This window comes from Chaetura pelagica, unplaced genomic scaffold, assembly GCF_000747805.2.
Source record: "Chaetura pelagica isolate M959 unplaced genomic scaffold, ChaPel_1.0 scaffold271, whole genome shotgun sequence".
Lineage (NCBI taxonomy): Eukaryota > Metazoa > Chordata > Aves > Apodiformes > Apodidae > Chaetura > Chaetura pelagica.
The window spans coordinates 592,863-611,527 of record NW_009952106.1 but is presented as its reverse complement, the minus strand read 5'-3'; the positions used below and the strand labels follow the sequence as shown (position 1 = coordinate 611,527).

Here is an 18,665-nt window from a genome sequence, read left to right as displayed (position 1 = left end):
ATTCTGGCAATTATGCATAGGTTATTAAATTCTTAGTTACGGTGAAGTTTTTTTCTTCACATTTTAGTCATTAGTAGACAACATTTCTAACTCTTAATAGATCTAGGTATTTATGCATAAACTGACTTTTTCCGAACAATAAAAGGACATTATTTTGACTGTTGTGAATGATAATGCAATATATTTTCTTATATAGAATCCTGGATATGCTGGACGACAAGAACTACCAGAAAATCTCAAAATTCAGTTTAGAACTGTTGCAATGATGGTTTCAGATAGACAGGTACAATTACTCAGCAAACTGAAATAATGTATTTTACACTGCTTACCTGTCTTCAGAAAAACTAACGGAATTTCTGTTTCAGATCATTATTAGAGTTAAGCTTGCAAGTTATGGATTTATTGAAAATGTGGTCTTGTCTGAGAAATTCTTTATTCTTTATAAACTTTGTGAAGAGCAGCTCACTAAGCAGGTAGTGTGAAGTCTTCTTTTCTTTGTCTTTGTATTTACACATCTGATATAAACCAGATGGGTTTTGAAGCATTACTTTTATTGTTTTCACAACATTTTGAGAGAGTTTAAATATAATTCAAATAAATAGCTCTAAAAATTTTTAACAAAAAACAGTGTTAATTAATGTTTATGTAGTTACATACACAGATTTGTTTGGTTGTTTAAGAGTGACAGTTTGTAGTTGTCAATGAATGAGCTTTTCTGCCTAAAAATGGCAGCCAGGTAAAAATTAACCTGTTATATCACTTTTGCAAGGATTATTTAGGGCTAGAAAAAGCTGTTGGAAATTGCAAACCACAGAAGGAATGTCTTCTTTTCTCCTTTTCTTTTTTCTCTTTTCTTTTCTTTTCTTTTCTTTTCTTTTCTTTTCTTTCCTTTCCTTTCCTTTCCTTTCCTTTCCTTTCCTTTCCTTTCCTTTCCTTTCCTTTCCTTTCCTTTCCTTCTTTTCTTTTCTTTTCTTTTCTTTTCTTTTCTTTTCTTTTCTTTTCTTTTCTTTTCTTTTCTTTTCTTTTCTTTTCTTTTCTTTTCTTTTCTTTTCTTTTCTTTTCTTTTCTTTTCTTTTCTTTTCTTTTCTTTTCTTTTCTTTTCTTTTCTTTTCTTTCTTTTTTTCATGGAGTAATTCCTAAACAACAGCACAATTCCTATTTTGGCTACCTTTTCCAGTTTAATATATTGATGAAATAAAGCTGGAGAACTTGTTACAGATTAATTTTTGCACTCTCTAGGTCCATTATGACTTTGGTCTGCGGAATATCCTTTCAGTACTGAGGACTCTTGGAACTCAAAAGAGGGTCAGGCCAGATGAAAGCGAATTAAGTATTGTTATGAGAGGGCTAAGAGATATGAATCTTTCTAAGCTGGTAAGAATCTAAGTTAATATTTTAGCATCACATATAAGCAAGTCTACTAGATATTTTGTGGGGTTATATAGAAGACTAGAAAAAATCTCAAGCGTCCTTTTAAAAATTGAAACATAATGATCATGTTATCATTGTGCACCAATGAAAGCTTATTAGAATGTAAACAGTACTCAGGGTGCAAAGGTTCAAATAGGTTAATAGTAGCTTAGCTGTGGGTATAACATTTTATATACTGACTTGTGTACAGACTGACTGCTGTACCATAAGTAAACTAGATAATGAGTATCCACTAAACTAGACCATTGCAAATTTCCTGATACAATGTTCTTTCCAATATATGCTGCATTTTACAAATAAATTTTACAAATACATTTTACAAATAGATTACAGTGTCTACTCGGTGGGAAATTTCAATTTTATTTTATTTCTCTCTTGTCATATGGATGACATTTCCAAAATGCTATTTCTGTAGTGAGCTGCCCTGTTGGCTGGCTGTGTTTCTGAACATAAGCATCTGTATTTAGAAAATATGTTCTTACAGCTTATTATTTTAAAATACAGATTAATTTTGGTTTGAGAACATCCTTTGGATAACCATGATTTGAGCGCTGAACTTTTTTATTTCAGATAGATGAAGATGAGCCTTTGTTTCTCAGTCTTATCAATGATCTCTTCCCGGGGTTAAAGTTGGACAGTAGTACCTATGATGAGCTTCAGGTTGCAGTATCTCACCAGGTTGAAGAGGCAGGGTTGGTTAACCATCCACCATGGAATCTTAAGCTTATTCAGGTAAAACCTTTTTTTCCAAAACTTTTTTTTAACAAACAGTAGTCAGAGCACACTGTTAGTAGTTAAATCAGTGTCTCACTCCAGGATATGTGCTTCTAATATGGGAAAAAATGAAGGCTGCAAGTATGCCACACTAAGACAGACTATTCCAAGGCATGTATATTTTTATTTCTTTAACCTATCCAGAATAAGAAAAAAATATCTTAATGCATGCTATTGACCACCCCTTTCCCAGGTATCGTAATACACCCAAGCTATCTGAATGAAGCAGCAAGGCACCTACAGGAGTCTCTTAGTTTCTTAGACTACTGTAGGGACAGTAGGGCATAAGAAGGATTTCAAGTAATATTGAAGGCCAAAGCAGTACATAAATAGTGAAAAGAAACATAGCCAGGGTAAAACTCCTGCTAAGCAGGAGGAGAGAGTTAAAAGACCCTTATAATGGTGAAGATAAATATAAGAGGTATGTATTTCAGACTTAAATATATTCTGTAATGCAGAAGGGTCTTCATTATGAGTTTAAGCAGGCAGTGTAGTAAACAAGGTGTTACATACATTTTGAGAACCTAGACCCTAGAAACTGGTTTATTAATTATCCAATTTATCTCTGTAGGATTTAAAGAGTTAAAATACAAGGATGTCTAGAGCATATATATCTTAGCATATGCTATGGCAAGCCTATAATCTATAGCTATGGAAACCAATAACCTATTAAACATGCAAGTGGACACATGTAGGTATTATGAAATTAAAGAACCAAAACTAGTGTCTGTATCAAGAATGACACTTTTATACAAAGGGAATAGTTTTTCTCAAGAACATGCGTGATGGAAAGATTAAAGCTATAATGAGATTTAGAGGCTTTCTACACTACAAAGCATATGAATAAGCCCAGCTACTCTCAATCTGTAAGTGTTCTAAACTAGCGTCCTTCTGAAGTGTGTGAGCCACCTGAATACAGTGGAAAGACCTCAAATCAGCAGAATATGTATTGCTTTGTTATATGCATTCAAGAGGTCTAGTCAAAATGAGTAATAAAATACACAGAATCTGAATTAATGGCTCAGTGGTGAAGTGTTGTTGTGGACAATGTTTTTTACATAAAACAAAGTTGCTTAGTTTTTACATCAGTAACACTTGGTTCTTGGCAGTTGAGGAACAGAGAAATAGACCCTGTGCAAGGATCGTAGTAGGTTTTGTTTACCTTGTGTTGCAAGCTCGTTAGATCTGAAGTGTGTTCTGATTGAAAAGCTAAAAAGAGAAATTATTAAGATTAGTTCTGTAAACTGTTATAAACTTACTTGGTGCTTGGAAAATTAGGATTGAAGGTATGAACTATTCCACAAAACAACAAAAAAAATCAGCAAATGCATGTTGATTTTATTTCTGAGCATATAATGTGTATGTCTAAAACATTTATAATCACTGACTATTGAATGTATTAAATACAAGCAAAAATCTTCTGAAAGCATGTATTCCTTAAAATATTTTAATTTTTTTTATAGTTGTATGAAACTTCTTTAGTACGTCATGGATTGATGACACTTGGACCTAGTGGATCTGGAAAAACAATGGTGATAACTATTTTAATGAGAGCACTGACAGAATGTGGAAGACCTCACAGAGAAATGCGTATGAACCCCAAAGCTATTACTGCTCCTCAAATGTTTGGAAAACTAGATGCTGCAACTAATGATTGGACAGATGGAATCTTTTCTACACTGTGGAGGAGAACATTGAAAACTAAAAGAGGTAAATAAATACTTTGTGTGTGATATCATAAAAATATCTCTTGAATGATATGTTGAAAAAAACACTTGAATTTGCAACTGTGTTGAAGTTCTCTCTTGAGATAAACTATATAGAATGCACATGAAGTTACAGTTCACTTCTCAACAAAGGGCAACAGTTTAAAAATTATTTCAGTAGTGTATTTACATTTAAAATGTTAATTTCCTTGCCAGTCCATTTCTACAGTGCAGATGTGTTATTTGGAAAAAGATAAATTATAATTTAAATTTACTTGTACAATTGCACTAACTTTAAAATAATGTTTTTCCAAGGTTGGTTACCCATATTTATATTTTGCTATTTTAGAATTAGAATTCTGAAATTACTTTTCACAGTGATAAAAATAAAAATATTTATAGTGAAGAAAGGGAGTTCTAGGGAACCTTCCTAGGATTTAAAAAGACAGATGAATTTTCTGTGTTGGAAGTGTCTATAATTTATCTATAGACATGTTTCTATTATCAAAACAAAGCCAGAATTTTAAAAAACTGCCAAAATTTAAGCATTTGAATCTCTATTAATGTTTCAAAATTAACTTAAAAACCCCTAGATTTTCGCAATTGATGAGTGGTGGTAGTTTTCATTAACTTAAATGGGATTGAGAATATTCAAAGCATTTTGTTTATTTGCACAGTGAGCCCTTATATTAGCTATAAAATGCTAAGTTCCTCATCTCCCCTGTGCTGCTGGGGTGGGGCAGGGGTGGAAGGAGGAAGGGTTAGGTTAGGTTAGGTTAGGTTAGGTTAGGTTAGGTTAGGTTAGGTTAGGTTAGGTTAGAAAGGAACAACTTGAATCTGAGGAAAGAAAAAGAGGGTGGGGGGAAAAGCGTTTGGGTTTTGGTTTTGTTTCTCATCATCCAAGTCAACATTAATTTGGAATAAATTTATTTTCCCCAAGTTGAGCCTGTTTTACAGTAGTTGTAAAGTGATCTCCCTGTCTTTACCTCAAGCCACCAGCATTTTCCTCTCCCTCTGTCCTGTTGAGGAGGGGTACTGAGAGAGTGGCACCGGTGTCTGTCTGCCAGCCAGCCAAGGCAATATCACCACAGATGTTCAACATTATAAAGATATATTTATGCCCTCATTTGCTCCTAGTTGTTTCAAAAATAAGTCATAGAATCATAGAATCTTAGGGGCTGGAAGGGACCTCGAGAGATCATCTAGTCCAACCCCCCTGCCAGAGCAGGGTCACCTAGAGTACATCACACAGGAACTCATCCAGGTGGGTTTTGAATGTCTCCAGTGAGGGAGACTCCACAACCTCCCTGGGCAGTCTGTTCCAGTGCTCTGTCACTCTTACAGTAAAAAATTTTTTTTGGATATTCACCTTGAACCTCCTATGCTCCAATTTACACCCATTCCCTCTTGTCCTATCACTGGTCATCACTGAGAAAAGCCTAACTCCGTCCCCCTGGCACTCACCCCTTACATATTTGTAAACATTGATGAGGTCACCCCTCAGTCTCCTTTTCTCCAAGCTAAAGAGACCCAGCTCCCTCAGCCTTTCCTCATAAGGGAGATGTTCCACTCCCTTAATCATCTTTGTAGCTCTGCGCTGGACTCTCTCGAGCAGTTCCCTGTCCTTTTTGAACTGAGGGTCCCAGAACTGGACACAATACTCCAGATGTGGCCTCACCAATGCAGAATAGAGGGGGAGGAGAACCTCTCTTGACATCCTAACCACACCCTTTCTAATGCCCCCCAGGATGCCATTGGCCTTCTTGGCCACAAGGGCACTATCCTTAACTATTAATCCTTAGTCCTTAGTCCTTAACTATTAATGCAATTTGTACAGTAAGGAGCATCTGTGGAGATAGCAGAAATTACAATAAATTAAGTACGTTTTTATACATTAAATTCTAGACCATCCTTTGTGAACTTATTTTCTTGCTCATTCAGCATGGCAATATGAACTGTATATCTTTTGATTTTTTTTTTTTTTTTCCAGGTGAAAATGTGTTTCTAATTTTAGATGGCCCTGTAGATGCAATCTGGATTGAGAATCTAAATTCAGTTTTGGATGATAACAAGACCCTCACTCTAGCAAATGGAGATCGCATTCCTATGTCTCCTACATGTAAACTGTTGTTTGAGGTCCACAACATTGAGAATGCCTCTCCAGCAACAGTTTCTCGAATGGGTATGGTCTACATCAGTTCTTCTGCCCTCAGCTGGAGACCAATATTGCAAGTAAGATTAAAATTGCTATCCACTCCTAACTTTACTTTGTTATACACTTTATACAGAAAAATATTGTGAATGTTTTTTCAGGCATGGCTGACAAAGCGTGCTGCTCAAGAAGCTGAAGTTTTACAAAGTCTGTATGATAGAATATTTGAACCAGCATATGTATACATGAAACTAAACCTTAATCCAAAAATGGAGCTTCTGGAATGTAACTACATTATGCAGGTAAAACAGATACTGTGTAAGTCTGTATTGATTGACTAAGTATAGTAAATGTGCAGAAGTAGTAAATTTAATTTGAAAAGATTCTTTCCTAAAAAGAAAACCTCAAATTCAATATTTGTTTCTTAGGCAATATAAGAGGAACTGGTAGAGATGTGCTAGAGAAAACTTTACTTCTTTTTATCACTTCATATGTAGCCTAGTCTCTGTTGACTGGAATTTACAGGTTTCAGTGAGTTTTAAGAAGCGTATGTTGAATAATCTAGTTGTCTGATTCCAACAGTGCTTTTAATACCAAAAAAAAAAAAAGGTGGTGAGGGTCAGTCTAGCCTTACTGGTAGTGTCAGCAGAAAGAGTGAAGTATAAGTCTTTTTATCTTGAGATATAATAGCTGCGTCAGTCAGCACTTCCAAGGTTGAAGTAGTAATTTTTATCTATCTCTATCAATCCCCTCCACTTTACCTTCAGTGGAGTCCAAACCTTATCAGTGATTTATTAATGCTAAAATTATGTGTTTGGCAGATTTTACAAGATTGTCAGTCCTTTACTCTGTGTGTCCAGCTGATTTTTTTGAGTGAGTCTGTCATCTGCAGATTCCAAGTCTCTAGACTATTTGTCCATGATTTGTCTCAGTTTTGTATGGACACCCATAACAAATTCAGTAATGCCTTTGAATAAGAGGGCAAACAAAATGATATTTTGGATAACATTTCAATTTATTGTGAAACTAGACAATTTGCACCCAATATCTCTTTACTGTTCATTAGGGTTTTAGCTTCAGGTTTTTAACAGTTTGAAGTACACAGTAAACACTGCAAGATACAACTGCATGAGATCAAATGGCATTAAGATATCTGTAGAATTGAAGTCCGTAGGCAGAAACTGTGTAGCTTGCTACTTTATGATGATAAACAAGATGAATGTGCTACACACAACCTTTTTAGAGGGTGATAGTGTTTTGTTTTGGTTTGATTTTTTCTGTATTGTATTCTTTGTATTCTGTGAAACGTCTGACTGAGTTACGTTCTCTTCATGGAAGACTTTTCCTCGGACTAGAAGTTTTTATATTGTTTTGTATTTGGGCTGGTTAGGAAGTATGAGCAAGTCAGGGTTCTACTCATACTGCTTGGTCAGGGAAATATTTCATTGTTTTAACCTGTGTTGACCATTTCTTCCAGTAAACAAAAAACTTTAGGAAATTTCTGTCATTGATGCAACAAAGGAAATAACCCTTAGTCGATCTCCGTGCTGGGGTTTATCTAGGAACCAATGACATCATAGCTCACCCACACATGCACGTGTGTCAAATCATCTGCCATTTGTTAGTATTCACAATTTAGGCTGGTTATTAGCTACAATAGCTTCTTAATTGTTTTTTATAAAATGTGATCTCACCTTTGCTTTACTTATTGTAAATTTCCACTGATTTTCTGTATATATTCCTGTATTGCCCCTGGATGATTTTTTTTCTGCTATTTTTACTTACATGTTTTTCTTTCGGCTATATACCATGCTCTGGCCCACCTTATTTGGTGGACAAATAGAATTTATTTTAGGAGATTACACAGTTTTTGTTCAGGGTTATACTGCCTTACAAGTCTATTGGAAAAGACAGTACACTTGTAGCTGTGGGAAATCAGGTTGACATGGTCTGCATGGAGGAACAAGGGTGTTCAACAAAGTCACCAAGGAGTTGTATGAAAGCTAAGCCATCACACCATAAGATAGGATCATTTGTAAATAAAAAACTGATTAGAAGATAGAAAATGTGCATTTGGAGTACATGGTCTTAGGAAGGACAGAGGTTACCACTGATCCTAAGTGGAGTCTGGGACTAGTGCTGTTCAAAATGTTCATAAACAACTTGGAAAACTTTTAGGTAAGTTTACTGATGATACTAAATTATTCAGAGTAGTAAGACAAAACACCTAACCGTGAAGAACTGTAGACAGATTTTATGAGACTAAATAAAGAGATAATAAAATGGCAAATGAAACTCAGTGAAGATAGGCATGAAGGGGTACAGACAGGAAAAAACCCCGAAGTGTTCATGAATAGCAGATGTGGGGAACATCTTGTCAAAGGCTGTTATAGATGAGGTATTAATAAAATAGGATATTTTAATCTATTTTTTAAAAGCAAAATAGGAAGATAGTGTGATAGATGCATTAATTGACCACAATTATGATACCTACATTAGACAGATGCTGAAAAGACTTGCAGACTTTCTTCATTTAACCTGTATGGGGGGCTAAATTGAAGCCGTTTGCTCTCTCACCTGATGACCTCTCCCCAGCCAAGAAGGGTAATCAGAGGAGAGAAGCCTCGTGGATTAAAATACACACAGATTTAAGGAAATAGCAAGGCTAATACAAACACCAACATAAAGCATATAAGCTTATACTCAGCATAGTCCTCAAGTAGCAGAGGGTACAGCAGGCCAAGAGGAAAAAGCACCAGAAAAGGAAGCCCCTCACTTCTAGCCAGCCTCCCCCTTTTATAATGAGCATGAGATGAGTGAGTGGTGTGGGATATACCTATTAGTCAGCTTGGCTCAGCTGCCCTGACTTAAGCTCCCAGCTGACTCTGGGCTACTAATGGCCTGTCCTCCATGGCTGGCGTAGGGTTCTGTCCCAGTCAAACCAGGACATATGCTTAGAGATGGAAAGAAACTGTTGGGTCCCACCTACTTTTGGAGTTCTGAATATCCCAATAGATGTTATAAAACCCATTAAAAAGCTGTTCTGTTACCCTAGCTCTTAAATGACTTTTTAAAAAAACAAACAAATAAACAAAAACAACAAAAAAAACCCCAGCATAATGAAAGAACATAGTTGATGATCAAATTATTTGTGTAGTTTTGAAAATTTTATCCAGTTTTACAGGGATACGTTTAATCTATTTTCTTGGGTTTGGAGTTCTGAATTTTATGTTATTTTTTGGTAACCTGTATTTGTTTTTAAATTGTGGGTTTAAGTTTTAATACATATATGTATAAGGCATGTACCTAGATGTATAAAAATAAAAAGTTATTAGGTAACATCTTAATTTATTTTATTTTAAAATATTTTCAGTCTATTAATCTACTGGAGGGCTTGATTCCATCAAAGGAAGAAGGTGGTATTTCATCTACAACTCATCTGCATAAATTGTTCAGCTTTGCACTAATGTGGAGTTTAGGTGCCCTTCTGGAGTTGGACAGTAGAGATAAACTTGAAGCCTTCATTAGAGCTCATGATGACAAATTAGACTTACCAAAAATTTCCTCTGACACCAATCAAACGATGTATGAGTTTTATGTTACCAATCAGGGTAAGAAAAAGCACAAACTTTCTGATTTTACTGGCATTTTAAAACTGAGTGTATCTCCCTTGAAATTTAAATTTACTGCTTTAGTCTGTATTACAGAGCCATATGAGCAGAGATTTTTGAGGACAGGATAGTAGTAATACAAATTCTGTATGTAGTGCTTCTGTGGAAGTGAGAAGTCAGGAGCAAGTGATAGACTGCTCATGGAAACATTCTTGTTTCTTTTTTTTTTAATTTTTATTTCATTCTTAGAGTTTTCTGTAAACTGGTGTATAATTTATTTGCTTTGTTAGGCTGGCTTAGTCTTAATTAATATTAGGTTTATATTTAATTTCCTCTCAGCTAGTATTTTTTTGTTTAAAAATATAATCTGATTTCAATTCTGCTTACTAACAATTACTTACCCGTGTCTCATAATCAGTAATTAATCATACTGTTTATAAAACTGTAAAGATAGTCCCATATGTTGAATATAGTTAATACTGATATTTTGAATAGTGTGATGTTTTCCACAAGGGATTTATAGTTTAAATAACATACAACCAATTTTAAAAATACTGTTCTTTCAGAGTGAATACTTGTATTTCTATGATTCTCTTGTATTGAAATTCAGATTTGTTTTTTTTTGCCAGCAATGTTTTGGGTTTGTTGAGTTTTTTTGTCATTTTAGGTGACTGGGAGCACTGGAGTAAAAAAGTTCAGGAATATGTTTATCCAACAGATAGTGTCCCAGACTATGCATCTATTCTGGTTCCAAATGTTGACAACGTCAGAACTCAGTTTTTGATAAATACAATTGCAAAACAACAGAAAGTAAGTACAGCATTACTCATTTTAGTATATGCCTTCTGTATGAAATAAATAAAAACTTCTTTTAAAGTAACTTGGAATTGCAATCCTTCATATTCTCTCTCTTTAGTCATTGCTTGCCAGGTGCATCATTATTTGTATTGTACTATTTTTATTTTCTTAACATGAACCCTCCGTACTTATTTCTGTGCATGGGCAAAACATTTAAAATATACTTTTTGTGGAATAATTTTTTGTCATAAAAGTTTAACTCTTAACAACCTATCATGTTTCTCTGAGAAAGACATAAAACCTTCTTCTTAGTCTCTATACCATATTAATCTTTCTGATTTGTGATTTCTTGAATAGGGAAAAAAGGAAAAAAATTTTTACAAATTTGATAAAAACCTGACATTTCTCGAGTTTACTCTGTTGTTTTCTCTCATTAAAAAACTGTAGTTAATAGCAGTAGCCACAACTATAGCAAAAGGAGAGAAGCTTCTCATATAGCTTTAACCAATCTGGTTTCATGGCTTTTGGCTCAGGCCTCATTAAACAATAGTCATTAAAACAGATATAGACCTCTTTTCAAACAGAGGAATATCTTAAAATTACATATTTTGCTTTAACAGAATGCTCTTAATATCTTAGTAACTTCCCATGAAAATCTGTTAGCTTGTGAAATAAAAGTCAATGTACTCCCTTCCTGATAGCTGGAGCCAATATTAGAAATACCACAAGTGCAGGAGCCAGTGCTGCACTATTATTTTCTGTAAAATTCTAGGACTTGGACAGAAAACCTGTTGATTTAGTTTGATTAAAGTATTCCAGAGGCAATGGGATTTGTCTGTGTTTCCCTGTTGAGCAGAATGGAAGTAGTCAGATTGCTGCTTTTTTTTTCAGGCATTTTTTCTTTGGTATTGAACTGTGGTAGAGCAATTTTTATTTTTTTTCCCCCTCCCCTGGATTGCTCACATCAGCATGAACTTCCTTTCTAGCTACAGCTGAATTACATGCATGAATCAAGGTAGTTTTTTTTAGGTCTGACTTCACTTTGTTTGTTCTGTGAGTTTATTACTATAATCTGTGTTATTACGGTCAACTGATCACTTGAATGTTCAAAACCAGGGTGAAGAATGAAACACTGTGGTATCTTTGTAGCTGTCTCTTGGGGAGCATTAATTTAAAGCAGGAACAAGTCACTCAGGAGTGTCTGAGCATTTCAGATCTGCATTATCAAAGTTAGTGCTTGCAATCACAAACTATACATACCCCCTTTCGCAAATGGATTAAATTCCTGTCATGAAATGAACATAATAATGAAGATAATACCATATGTCAAAAACATAAGTAGGATGAAAATCTAAGCAAGAAGAAACTCATGGAGAATTCTTAAATGTCTGAAAAAGCAGGGTTCTTTTCTATCTTGCTTTCTTTAGAGGAAATGAGAGATTTCTTTAAAAGGTGTAAGAGTACGCAAAGAAGCATTAATCCTTTGGTTCAGCAACTTTCTGACTTAGATTCAGATTTTATCAGATAAAAGGAAACCAGGAAAGATTTTCTTCTTTTTTTGGCAGATTTGTTGCTTTTCTTCCTCCTCCCCAACCCCCCCGCCCCAGGGAAATGACACTTAGATACAGATTAATTAGAAAATAAGTTGTATAATGTAATATATCTTAATATACAATATTAAGAGAAAGCAAAAATAAGATACCAGTGCTCAAAATATTAGCTTGAAACAAGAATTTTCAGTATCTTTTATTTGGATAAGGCATCAGAGAGGACTAAAAATGCTTTGAAAAATAGATATAGATATATACACAGTGAGGCATACATTAAGATAGGATTAGTTATAAAGGTCAAAAGTGTCATATTAGAAGTATCTAATGTTGCTGTTGTAAATCCTGCAGTGATAAATAGAATAATTATATTCTCATGAAAAGGGAGTTTCCAATAATACAGCAATGAGTGAGGAGAAACAAATTTTGGGAAAAGATTTTCTGACCATTATGGGAATCCTTGGCCAATTTCTGCTTTGTCAAAGATTGATACCCTAAGTGATTTAAAGGCTGTATGCAACAGCAATCACAGAATCATATAATGGCTTTGGTTGGAAGGAACCTTAAAGATCATCTAGTTCCAACACCCAACTTGTTGCTAAACGTATTCTGAAAAAAATGCACTGGTCTCTTAGTCCTCCATGGATGTTTACAGAAAGAATCAATCATGTCCGTGACAGGCAGTCAGTGAAATTCAGGACAAAAAACACAGGTCAATTTTGATTCCTATTCTGAAAAACATACTGCTCTCAGAGGACACATGGCCTCTAAGGATTGAGAAAGCTTTTATTGCTAAGTCAGTTTATGTCTGCAGAATTAGGCTGCGGGACCTAGGTAAGAGATTGCAATTCCAATTTAGGAGAGGAGAAGGAGTGAATAGTAACCATTGTTCCTTGAAGGAGGGATGATGTTCTCTTGAGTAAAGGTTGAAGAATAACTGCCTGCTTTGAAAACAAGTGATTTTTCCCTTGTTGCTATTAAGAGCAGGTTTTTGTTCCTTTTGTCTGTGAAATGTGAAACACATTTTGGAATGTCTGAAATTGCTTCCTCTCTACCAGTTTCACTGCCTTTCTAACTGGGGACATGAGCAGTATGATACTCACTGCAAATCAGTTTAGTTTTTGTCCTCAAACATCTGATTTAGAGAAAAAGATTAAGTCATATATTTTAGACCACATATGAAAATATAAGAAGAGTTTTAAAAAGGGCTACAATTCCAGAGGTAGAAAGCAACAGTCTTTTATCCATATAATTGTTTCCTGTCTTTATTAACATTTACAAAGCTGTAGGTACTTCTTGGTCAGTTAAGACTTCTATACACAGTTCAGTATCTGTTATTCTTATTTGTAATTATTGTTACATCAGATCTCTACAGATCTTTAGAGTATGTCTTTTAGTCAGATGCTTGACGGGGGATATATCTGAATCTCATCTATATTGTATTGGACAGTATTGGACTTAAGGACAGTGCTGGGAGGAAGGGACTATCCTTCTATTACAAATGTGTCAAAAAGGATTCTTACAGGAAAAGCAAATACTAAATAAATTATAAAGAAGTGTTCTTAGGGTCATCCACTACAAGAGACCTCTGTGTTGAATATGTTAAAAAATGGAAGAAATTAGGCAACTGGAAGAAAAACCTCTAGTATATTCTCACAACATCCTTTCTCTTTTGTCTCTCTAAATAATGTGTCTTAGAGAATCTGAGTGGGGTGAAAAACACATAATGTGTCACTGCAAATGGAGACACAGGAAAAACCTTAGCAGAATAATATGTAATTCAAAAGTAGATACAGAAAGTATCCTTTTCTCTAAAATAGGTCTGTTATGCATATTTAAGTTTTGATACTAAATAGGCCATCTAAATGTCTGTTGCAGGCAGTTTTGCTCATAGGAGAACAGGGAACTGCGAAGACTGTCATGATTAAGGCATATGTGAAGAAATACAACCCAGAACTACATTTGTCAAAATGTCTAAACTTTTCATCTGCCACAGAACCATTTATGTTTCAGGTAAAAATACGGCTTCTAAGTAATTCTTGCCTATATATTTAAAATGTACTTAATTGTGATGATAAAATAAGTGATTTAGAAATAGTCTAATGGATCTTTTTTCCTCCAAGTAACTTAAACACTTTAGAAACTTTCATTAAAAATATTTTTTTGGATAAGAATGGAATATAGTCACTTGCATAGAGATTCATATATGCATCATTGCTGTGTGATTTTTCTTTATGGAATCCTAAGACTCCATTATTTTGTTGAAGATCTTTCCTTTTAAATTTAAATTAATGAAAATTTTTGCTCATACTATTTTTAGTTTATAGCTATATTTTAAATTAAATAAAAAGCAGATTTAAACTTATAGATCCTCTTATTTTTTCTCACTCATGAGTGACTACAACATCAGAAATCTTATCTTTAAGGTCCTCTAGCATGACTAATTTGTAGACATTAACTTTCCCAATGTAACTGCTAAAAATCACAGAATCATAGAATGGTTTGAGTTGGAAGGGACCTTAAAGATCATCTAGTTCCAACCCCCATGAATGGGCAGGGATACCTCCCACTTGATCAGGTTGCTCAGAGTCCCATCCAGTCTGACCTTGACCACTTCCAGGGATGGGGCTTCCACATCTTCCCTGGGCAACCTATTCTATTGTCTCACCACCCTCACACAAAAGAATTTCCTAACGTCTAATCTATATCTCCCCTCTTCCAGTTTTAGTCCATTACCCTTTGTCCTTGCACTGCAAGCACCTGAAAAAAGTCCCTTCCCAGTTTTCCTCTAGGCCCCCTTCAGATACTGGAAGTCTACTATGAGATCCCGCTGGAGCCTTCTCTTCTTCAGGCTGAACACCCCTAACTGTCTCAGCCTGTCCTTGTAGGAGAGGTGCTCCAGATGTTGGATCATCCTTGTGGCCCTCCTCTGAACTCTCTCTAGGAGCTCCATGTTCATTTTATGTTGGGGGCTCCAGAATTGGACATAGTACTCCAGATGGGGAGACAGGTAACTGTGGAGAATTGCCTCCCTTGACCTACTGGCCACACTTCTTTTGATCCAGCCAAGGACACAGTTGGCTTTCTGGGCTGCATGCGCAATTGCTGGCTAACATCAAGCTTCTCGTCCACCATCTGTCCACCAAGTTCTCCTCTGGACTGTTTTTGACCCATTCTCCACCCTGCCTGTATTTTTGCTTGGGATTGCCCCAACCCAGGTGCAGAACCTTGCATTTGGCCTTGTTGAATTTCATGCAATTGGCACAAGCCCATTTCTCAAGCCTGTCAAGGTCCTTCTGGATGGCACCCCTTCACTGTGGCGTGTTGACCTCACCACACACTTTGGTGTCATCAGCAAACTTCTTGATTCTGCACTCAATGCCACTGTCCATGTTGCCGACAAAGATGCTAAATAGCCTGGTCCAAGTTACCTTGTGCAGCACCACTCCTCACAGGTCTCCATCTGGATATCAAGCCATTGATCACCACTCTTTGAGTGCGACCATCCAACCAGTTCCTTACCCAACGAGTGGTCCATCCATCTAATCTGTACCATTCCAGTTTCAGTACCAGGATGTCATCTAGGACAGTGTTGAAGGCTTTGCACAGGTCCAGGTAGATGACATGAATTGCTCTTCCATTTTCCACTGTTGCCGTGACCCCATTGTAGAAGGCCACCAAAGTAGTCATACAGGATTTGCCCTTGGTGAAGCCATGTTGACTGTCACCAATCACCCCTTTGTTTTTTGATGTGTCTTCAGGAGCCTTCAGGAGGATCTGCTCCATGATCTTGCTAGACACAGAGGTGAGACTAATTGGTCCATAGTTCCCTGGGTCTTCCTTTTTTCCCTTCTTGAAAATGGGAGTTATGTTTCCCCTTTTCCAGTCAGTGGGGATTTCTGTAGACTACCAAGACTTTTCAAATATTATGGGCAGAGGTTCTGCAACTTCATGGGCCACTTCCTTCAGGAGCCATGGGTTAATCCCGTCAGGCCCCAGGACCTGTGCACCTTTAGGTCCTTCAAATGGTCATAAGTCTGCTCTTCTCCTACAGTGGGGAGAACTTTTTCACAATCCATGCCTTCACCTTCACTAACTTGGATGGTGTGACCAGAATTTTTGCCAGTGAAGACTGTGGCAAAGTAGTTGAGTACCTCAGCCTTCTCTATGTCCTGCATGGCCAGGTCTCCTGTTTCTTTCTGAAGTAGGCCCACATTTTCCCTCATCCTCCTCTTATTGCTGACATACCTGCATAAACTTTTCTTGTTCTTAACAGCCGTGGCCTGATCCAACTTCATCTGTGCTTTGGCCTTCCTTACCTGTTCCCTTGCTTCTCTGACAAATTGTCTGTGCTCTCCCCGGGATACCTAGCCCTGCTTCCACTTGCTGTGTATCTTGTTTTTACATTTAATTGTGTCCAGAAGCTCCTTGCTCATCTGTAGCAGCCACATGGCTCTTCTCCCTGCCTTCCTCTTTTTTCAAGTTATTGAAAGGATGAATTATACCACTGTGCAAGGATTCTATACTACTAATTTGCTAGAATGTGATCCTGTAACTCGAATTGGCTTCCTTACCTTTTCAAAGCAATGAATCCATGGAGGAAATCCTGCAGTAGGATAAAGTAATCAGCTTGGAATATTTCTTGATTGAATTGTTTCCTCATGGAGCTGGTATTACAAACTCCATCCCACAACAAAGCATCTTTTTCAAGAATATAATATAAATGTTATTAAGAAAATTGTGAAAAGTACTGGCTCCAACATCTATTTTTAAAATTCCAAACTCACAGAATACCTACTGAGATTTATTTTTGGTTTTGTTATGCATAAGATCTCTGGACATGGTTAATATTGAGCTATGGGACAGAATAAGACAGACATCCACCCATGCATGCAAGATTATTTGAAGTCAGTATCGCTGTCACACTGTCCTTTACTTGGTGTATTATGGGTTCCTGGAACATTACTACCTTGAAAACAAAGCACAGCCTTCCTTGTCTCTGGTACAGAGAGTCTGTGAAAAGATCTTATTTGTCTTGTCTGTGCTACAGTACTGTAGTACCTCAGAAGATTCACTGTCATTTCAGCTAGCTAGCTGAATATATAGCTCACTGTGCTAATTTACAAGAGAGAGATGTAGGAGAAAAACAATTTAAATACTTCTATACAATGGGAAAAGCCATGTTCAAAATAGTTATGGGTTGGGGTTGGTTTGTTTGGTTGGTTTGAGTCGTCATTCTGTGAGGGTATTTGAAATACTAGGTCATTTTGGATGGGTTAGATGTGCTACAAAGTTCTTAATTTCTTACATTATCACTTTCTTTCTCAACAGTTTCTCTTTTTCACCTTAATGACATTTCTCCAAAATGACATATTAATGCTAACAGTGCTCTATAAATGTTCATCTTAGAACGTTCAGCTAATTATTTCCTCTTTTGAAAAACAGGACAAAAACACTGGGCAAAACTTCAGTTTTCTGTTTCCAAAAAAACTATTAATACTTCTATCTTTATGACATTACATCCCACTTCTCTCATACAGGATTACACTCACGCTTGTAAAACTAAACAGTTATTTGTCTATGGAAAACATTTGCTACCATCTTGTAAGGTTTTTTCCTGACATTTTTTTGTTCCAAGTATCTTTAGAAAGACTGTGAAGCTGTAGGTTTTTGAAGATTTATTTCAGTTACATATCTATGTCTTTATTTATCTATCACATCCTGTTTCTTATTTAGTTGAAAACTCAGTCTTAAAATGTTTTTGCAACCTAAATTTTAAAATACTGTATTACTTAGCTTACAAGGCATCTGGGAAATCCTTGTAAAAGGAATCTAAGTTACCTCAGGGTGGTCTGCAGTTGTATTTCAAATATAAAACAATTGAGCTTAGCACAGAGAAATCCAAAGCAATAATAGTTTTCAGTGCATGACAAATTCTCTGACATCAGATTTCATTCCTCTCCAAAGCTATCCTTTGTGAGGGAGATTCTTCAGTGCACTTCTAAATAAGTAAAATATAAAAATTATGCTACAGTTAATGAAAATAATATTCTGCTTGTTGATAGTCTAGCTTGCTTACAGTTATTACAATTTTGAATAATTCTTCATTTCTCAAATTATGTGTGCTATATCTACCCACTATCATTTATTTGTGGAGCAAGAAGGAGAAAAAAGTAACAGAGTTCACAGCTTCTCATCTGTTATTTTTCTTTACTTAGAGCAGTTTCTCTTGCAGTGATCTTGACATGTTTGAAGACTGAAATACAGTTCAGAGGATTATGTAGTCTTTCATATAGAGATAATATGTCATAGTTTAGCATAATTTTAGCTTGGTGACTTCATTATAATAATTGGCTTCAATGCTGATAATGAAATAGTAATTTCTAAATTTGAAAACTTTTTTTGAAACTTCTCTGTTAGACAGAGGTGGGTTGCAGGACGGAATCCTAAGGCTGGGAACTTGCACTGGAGTGAGTGTGATGAACAGGATAACAGGATTCCATAATGATGAATCAGAGATGAAGCTACTAAATAAAAGGGAAAATCACTGGATTAGTGCTGTAGCAGAAAGGAATATGTAACACATCTTTTAACAAAGCATTTTAAGTATTTTTGCTTTAGATGCAAACCAGAAACTTTATTTTTA

The 18,665-nt window shown here is 35.8% G+C and overlaps 1 protein-coding gene across 1 annotated transcript in view; it reads left to right on the top strand.

Annotated features, from left to right (window-relative positions):
* Window positions 1-18,665, top strand: part of DNAH8 (dynein, axonemal, heavy chain 8) — a 125,934-nt gene that overhangs the window by 56,627 nt on the left and 50,642 nt on the right. The window contains exons 42-51 of the mRNA XM_010006149.1: window positions 197-283; window positions 366-473; window positions 1,240-1,374; window positions 2,002-2,163; window positions 3,669-3,915; window positions 5,902-6,143; window positions 6,225-6,365; window positions 9,437-9,674; window positions 10,342-10,484; window positions 13,898-14,032. Coding sequence (XP_010004451.1) covers window positions 197-283; window positions 366-473; window positions 1,240-1,374; window positions 2,002-2,163; window positions 3,669-3,915; window positions 5,902-6,143; window positions 6,225-6,365; window positions 9,437-9,674; window positions 10,342-10,484; window positions 13,898-14,032 — 1,638 coding nt within the window. The remainder of the gene's footprint in view (window positions 1-196; window positions 284-365; window positions 474-1,239; window positions 1,375-2,001; window positions 2,164-3,668; window positions 3,916-5,901; window positions 6,144-6,224; window positions 6,366-9,436; window positions 9,675-10,341; window positions 10,485-13,897; window positions 14,033-18,665) is intronic.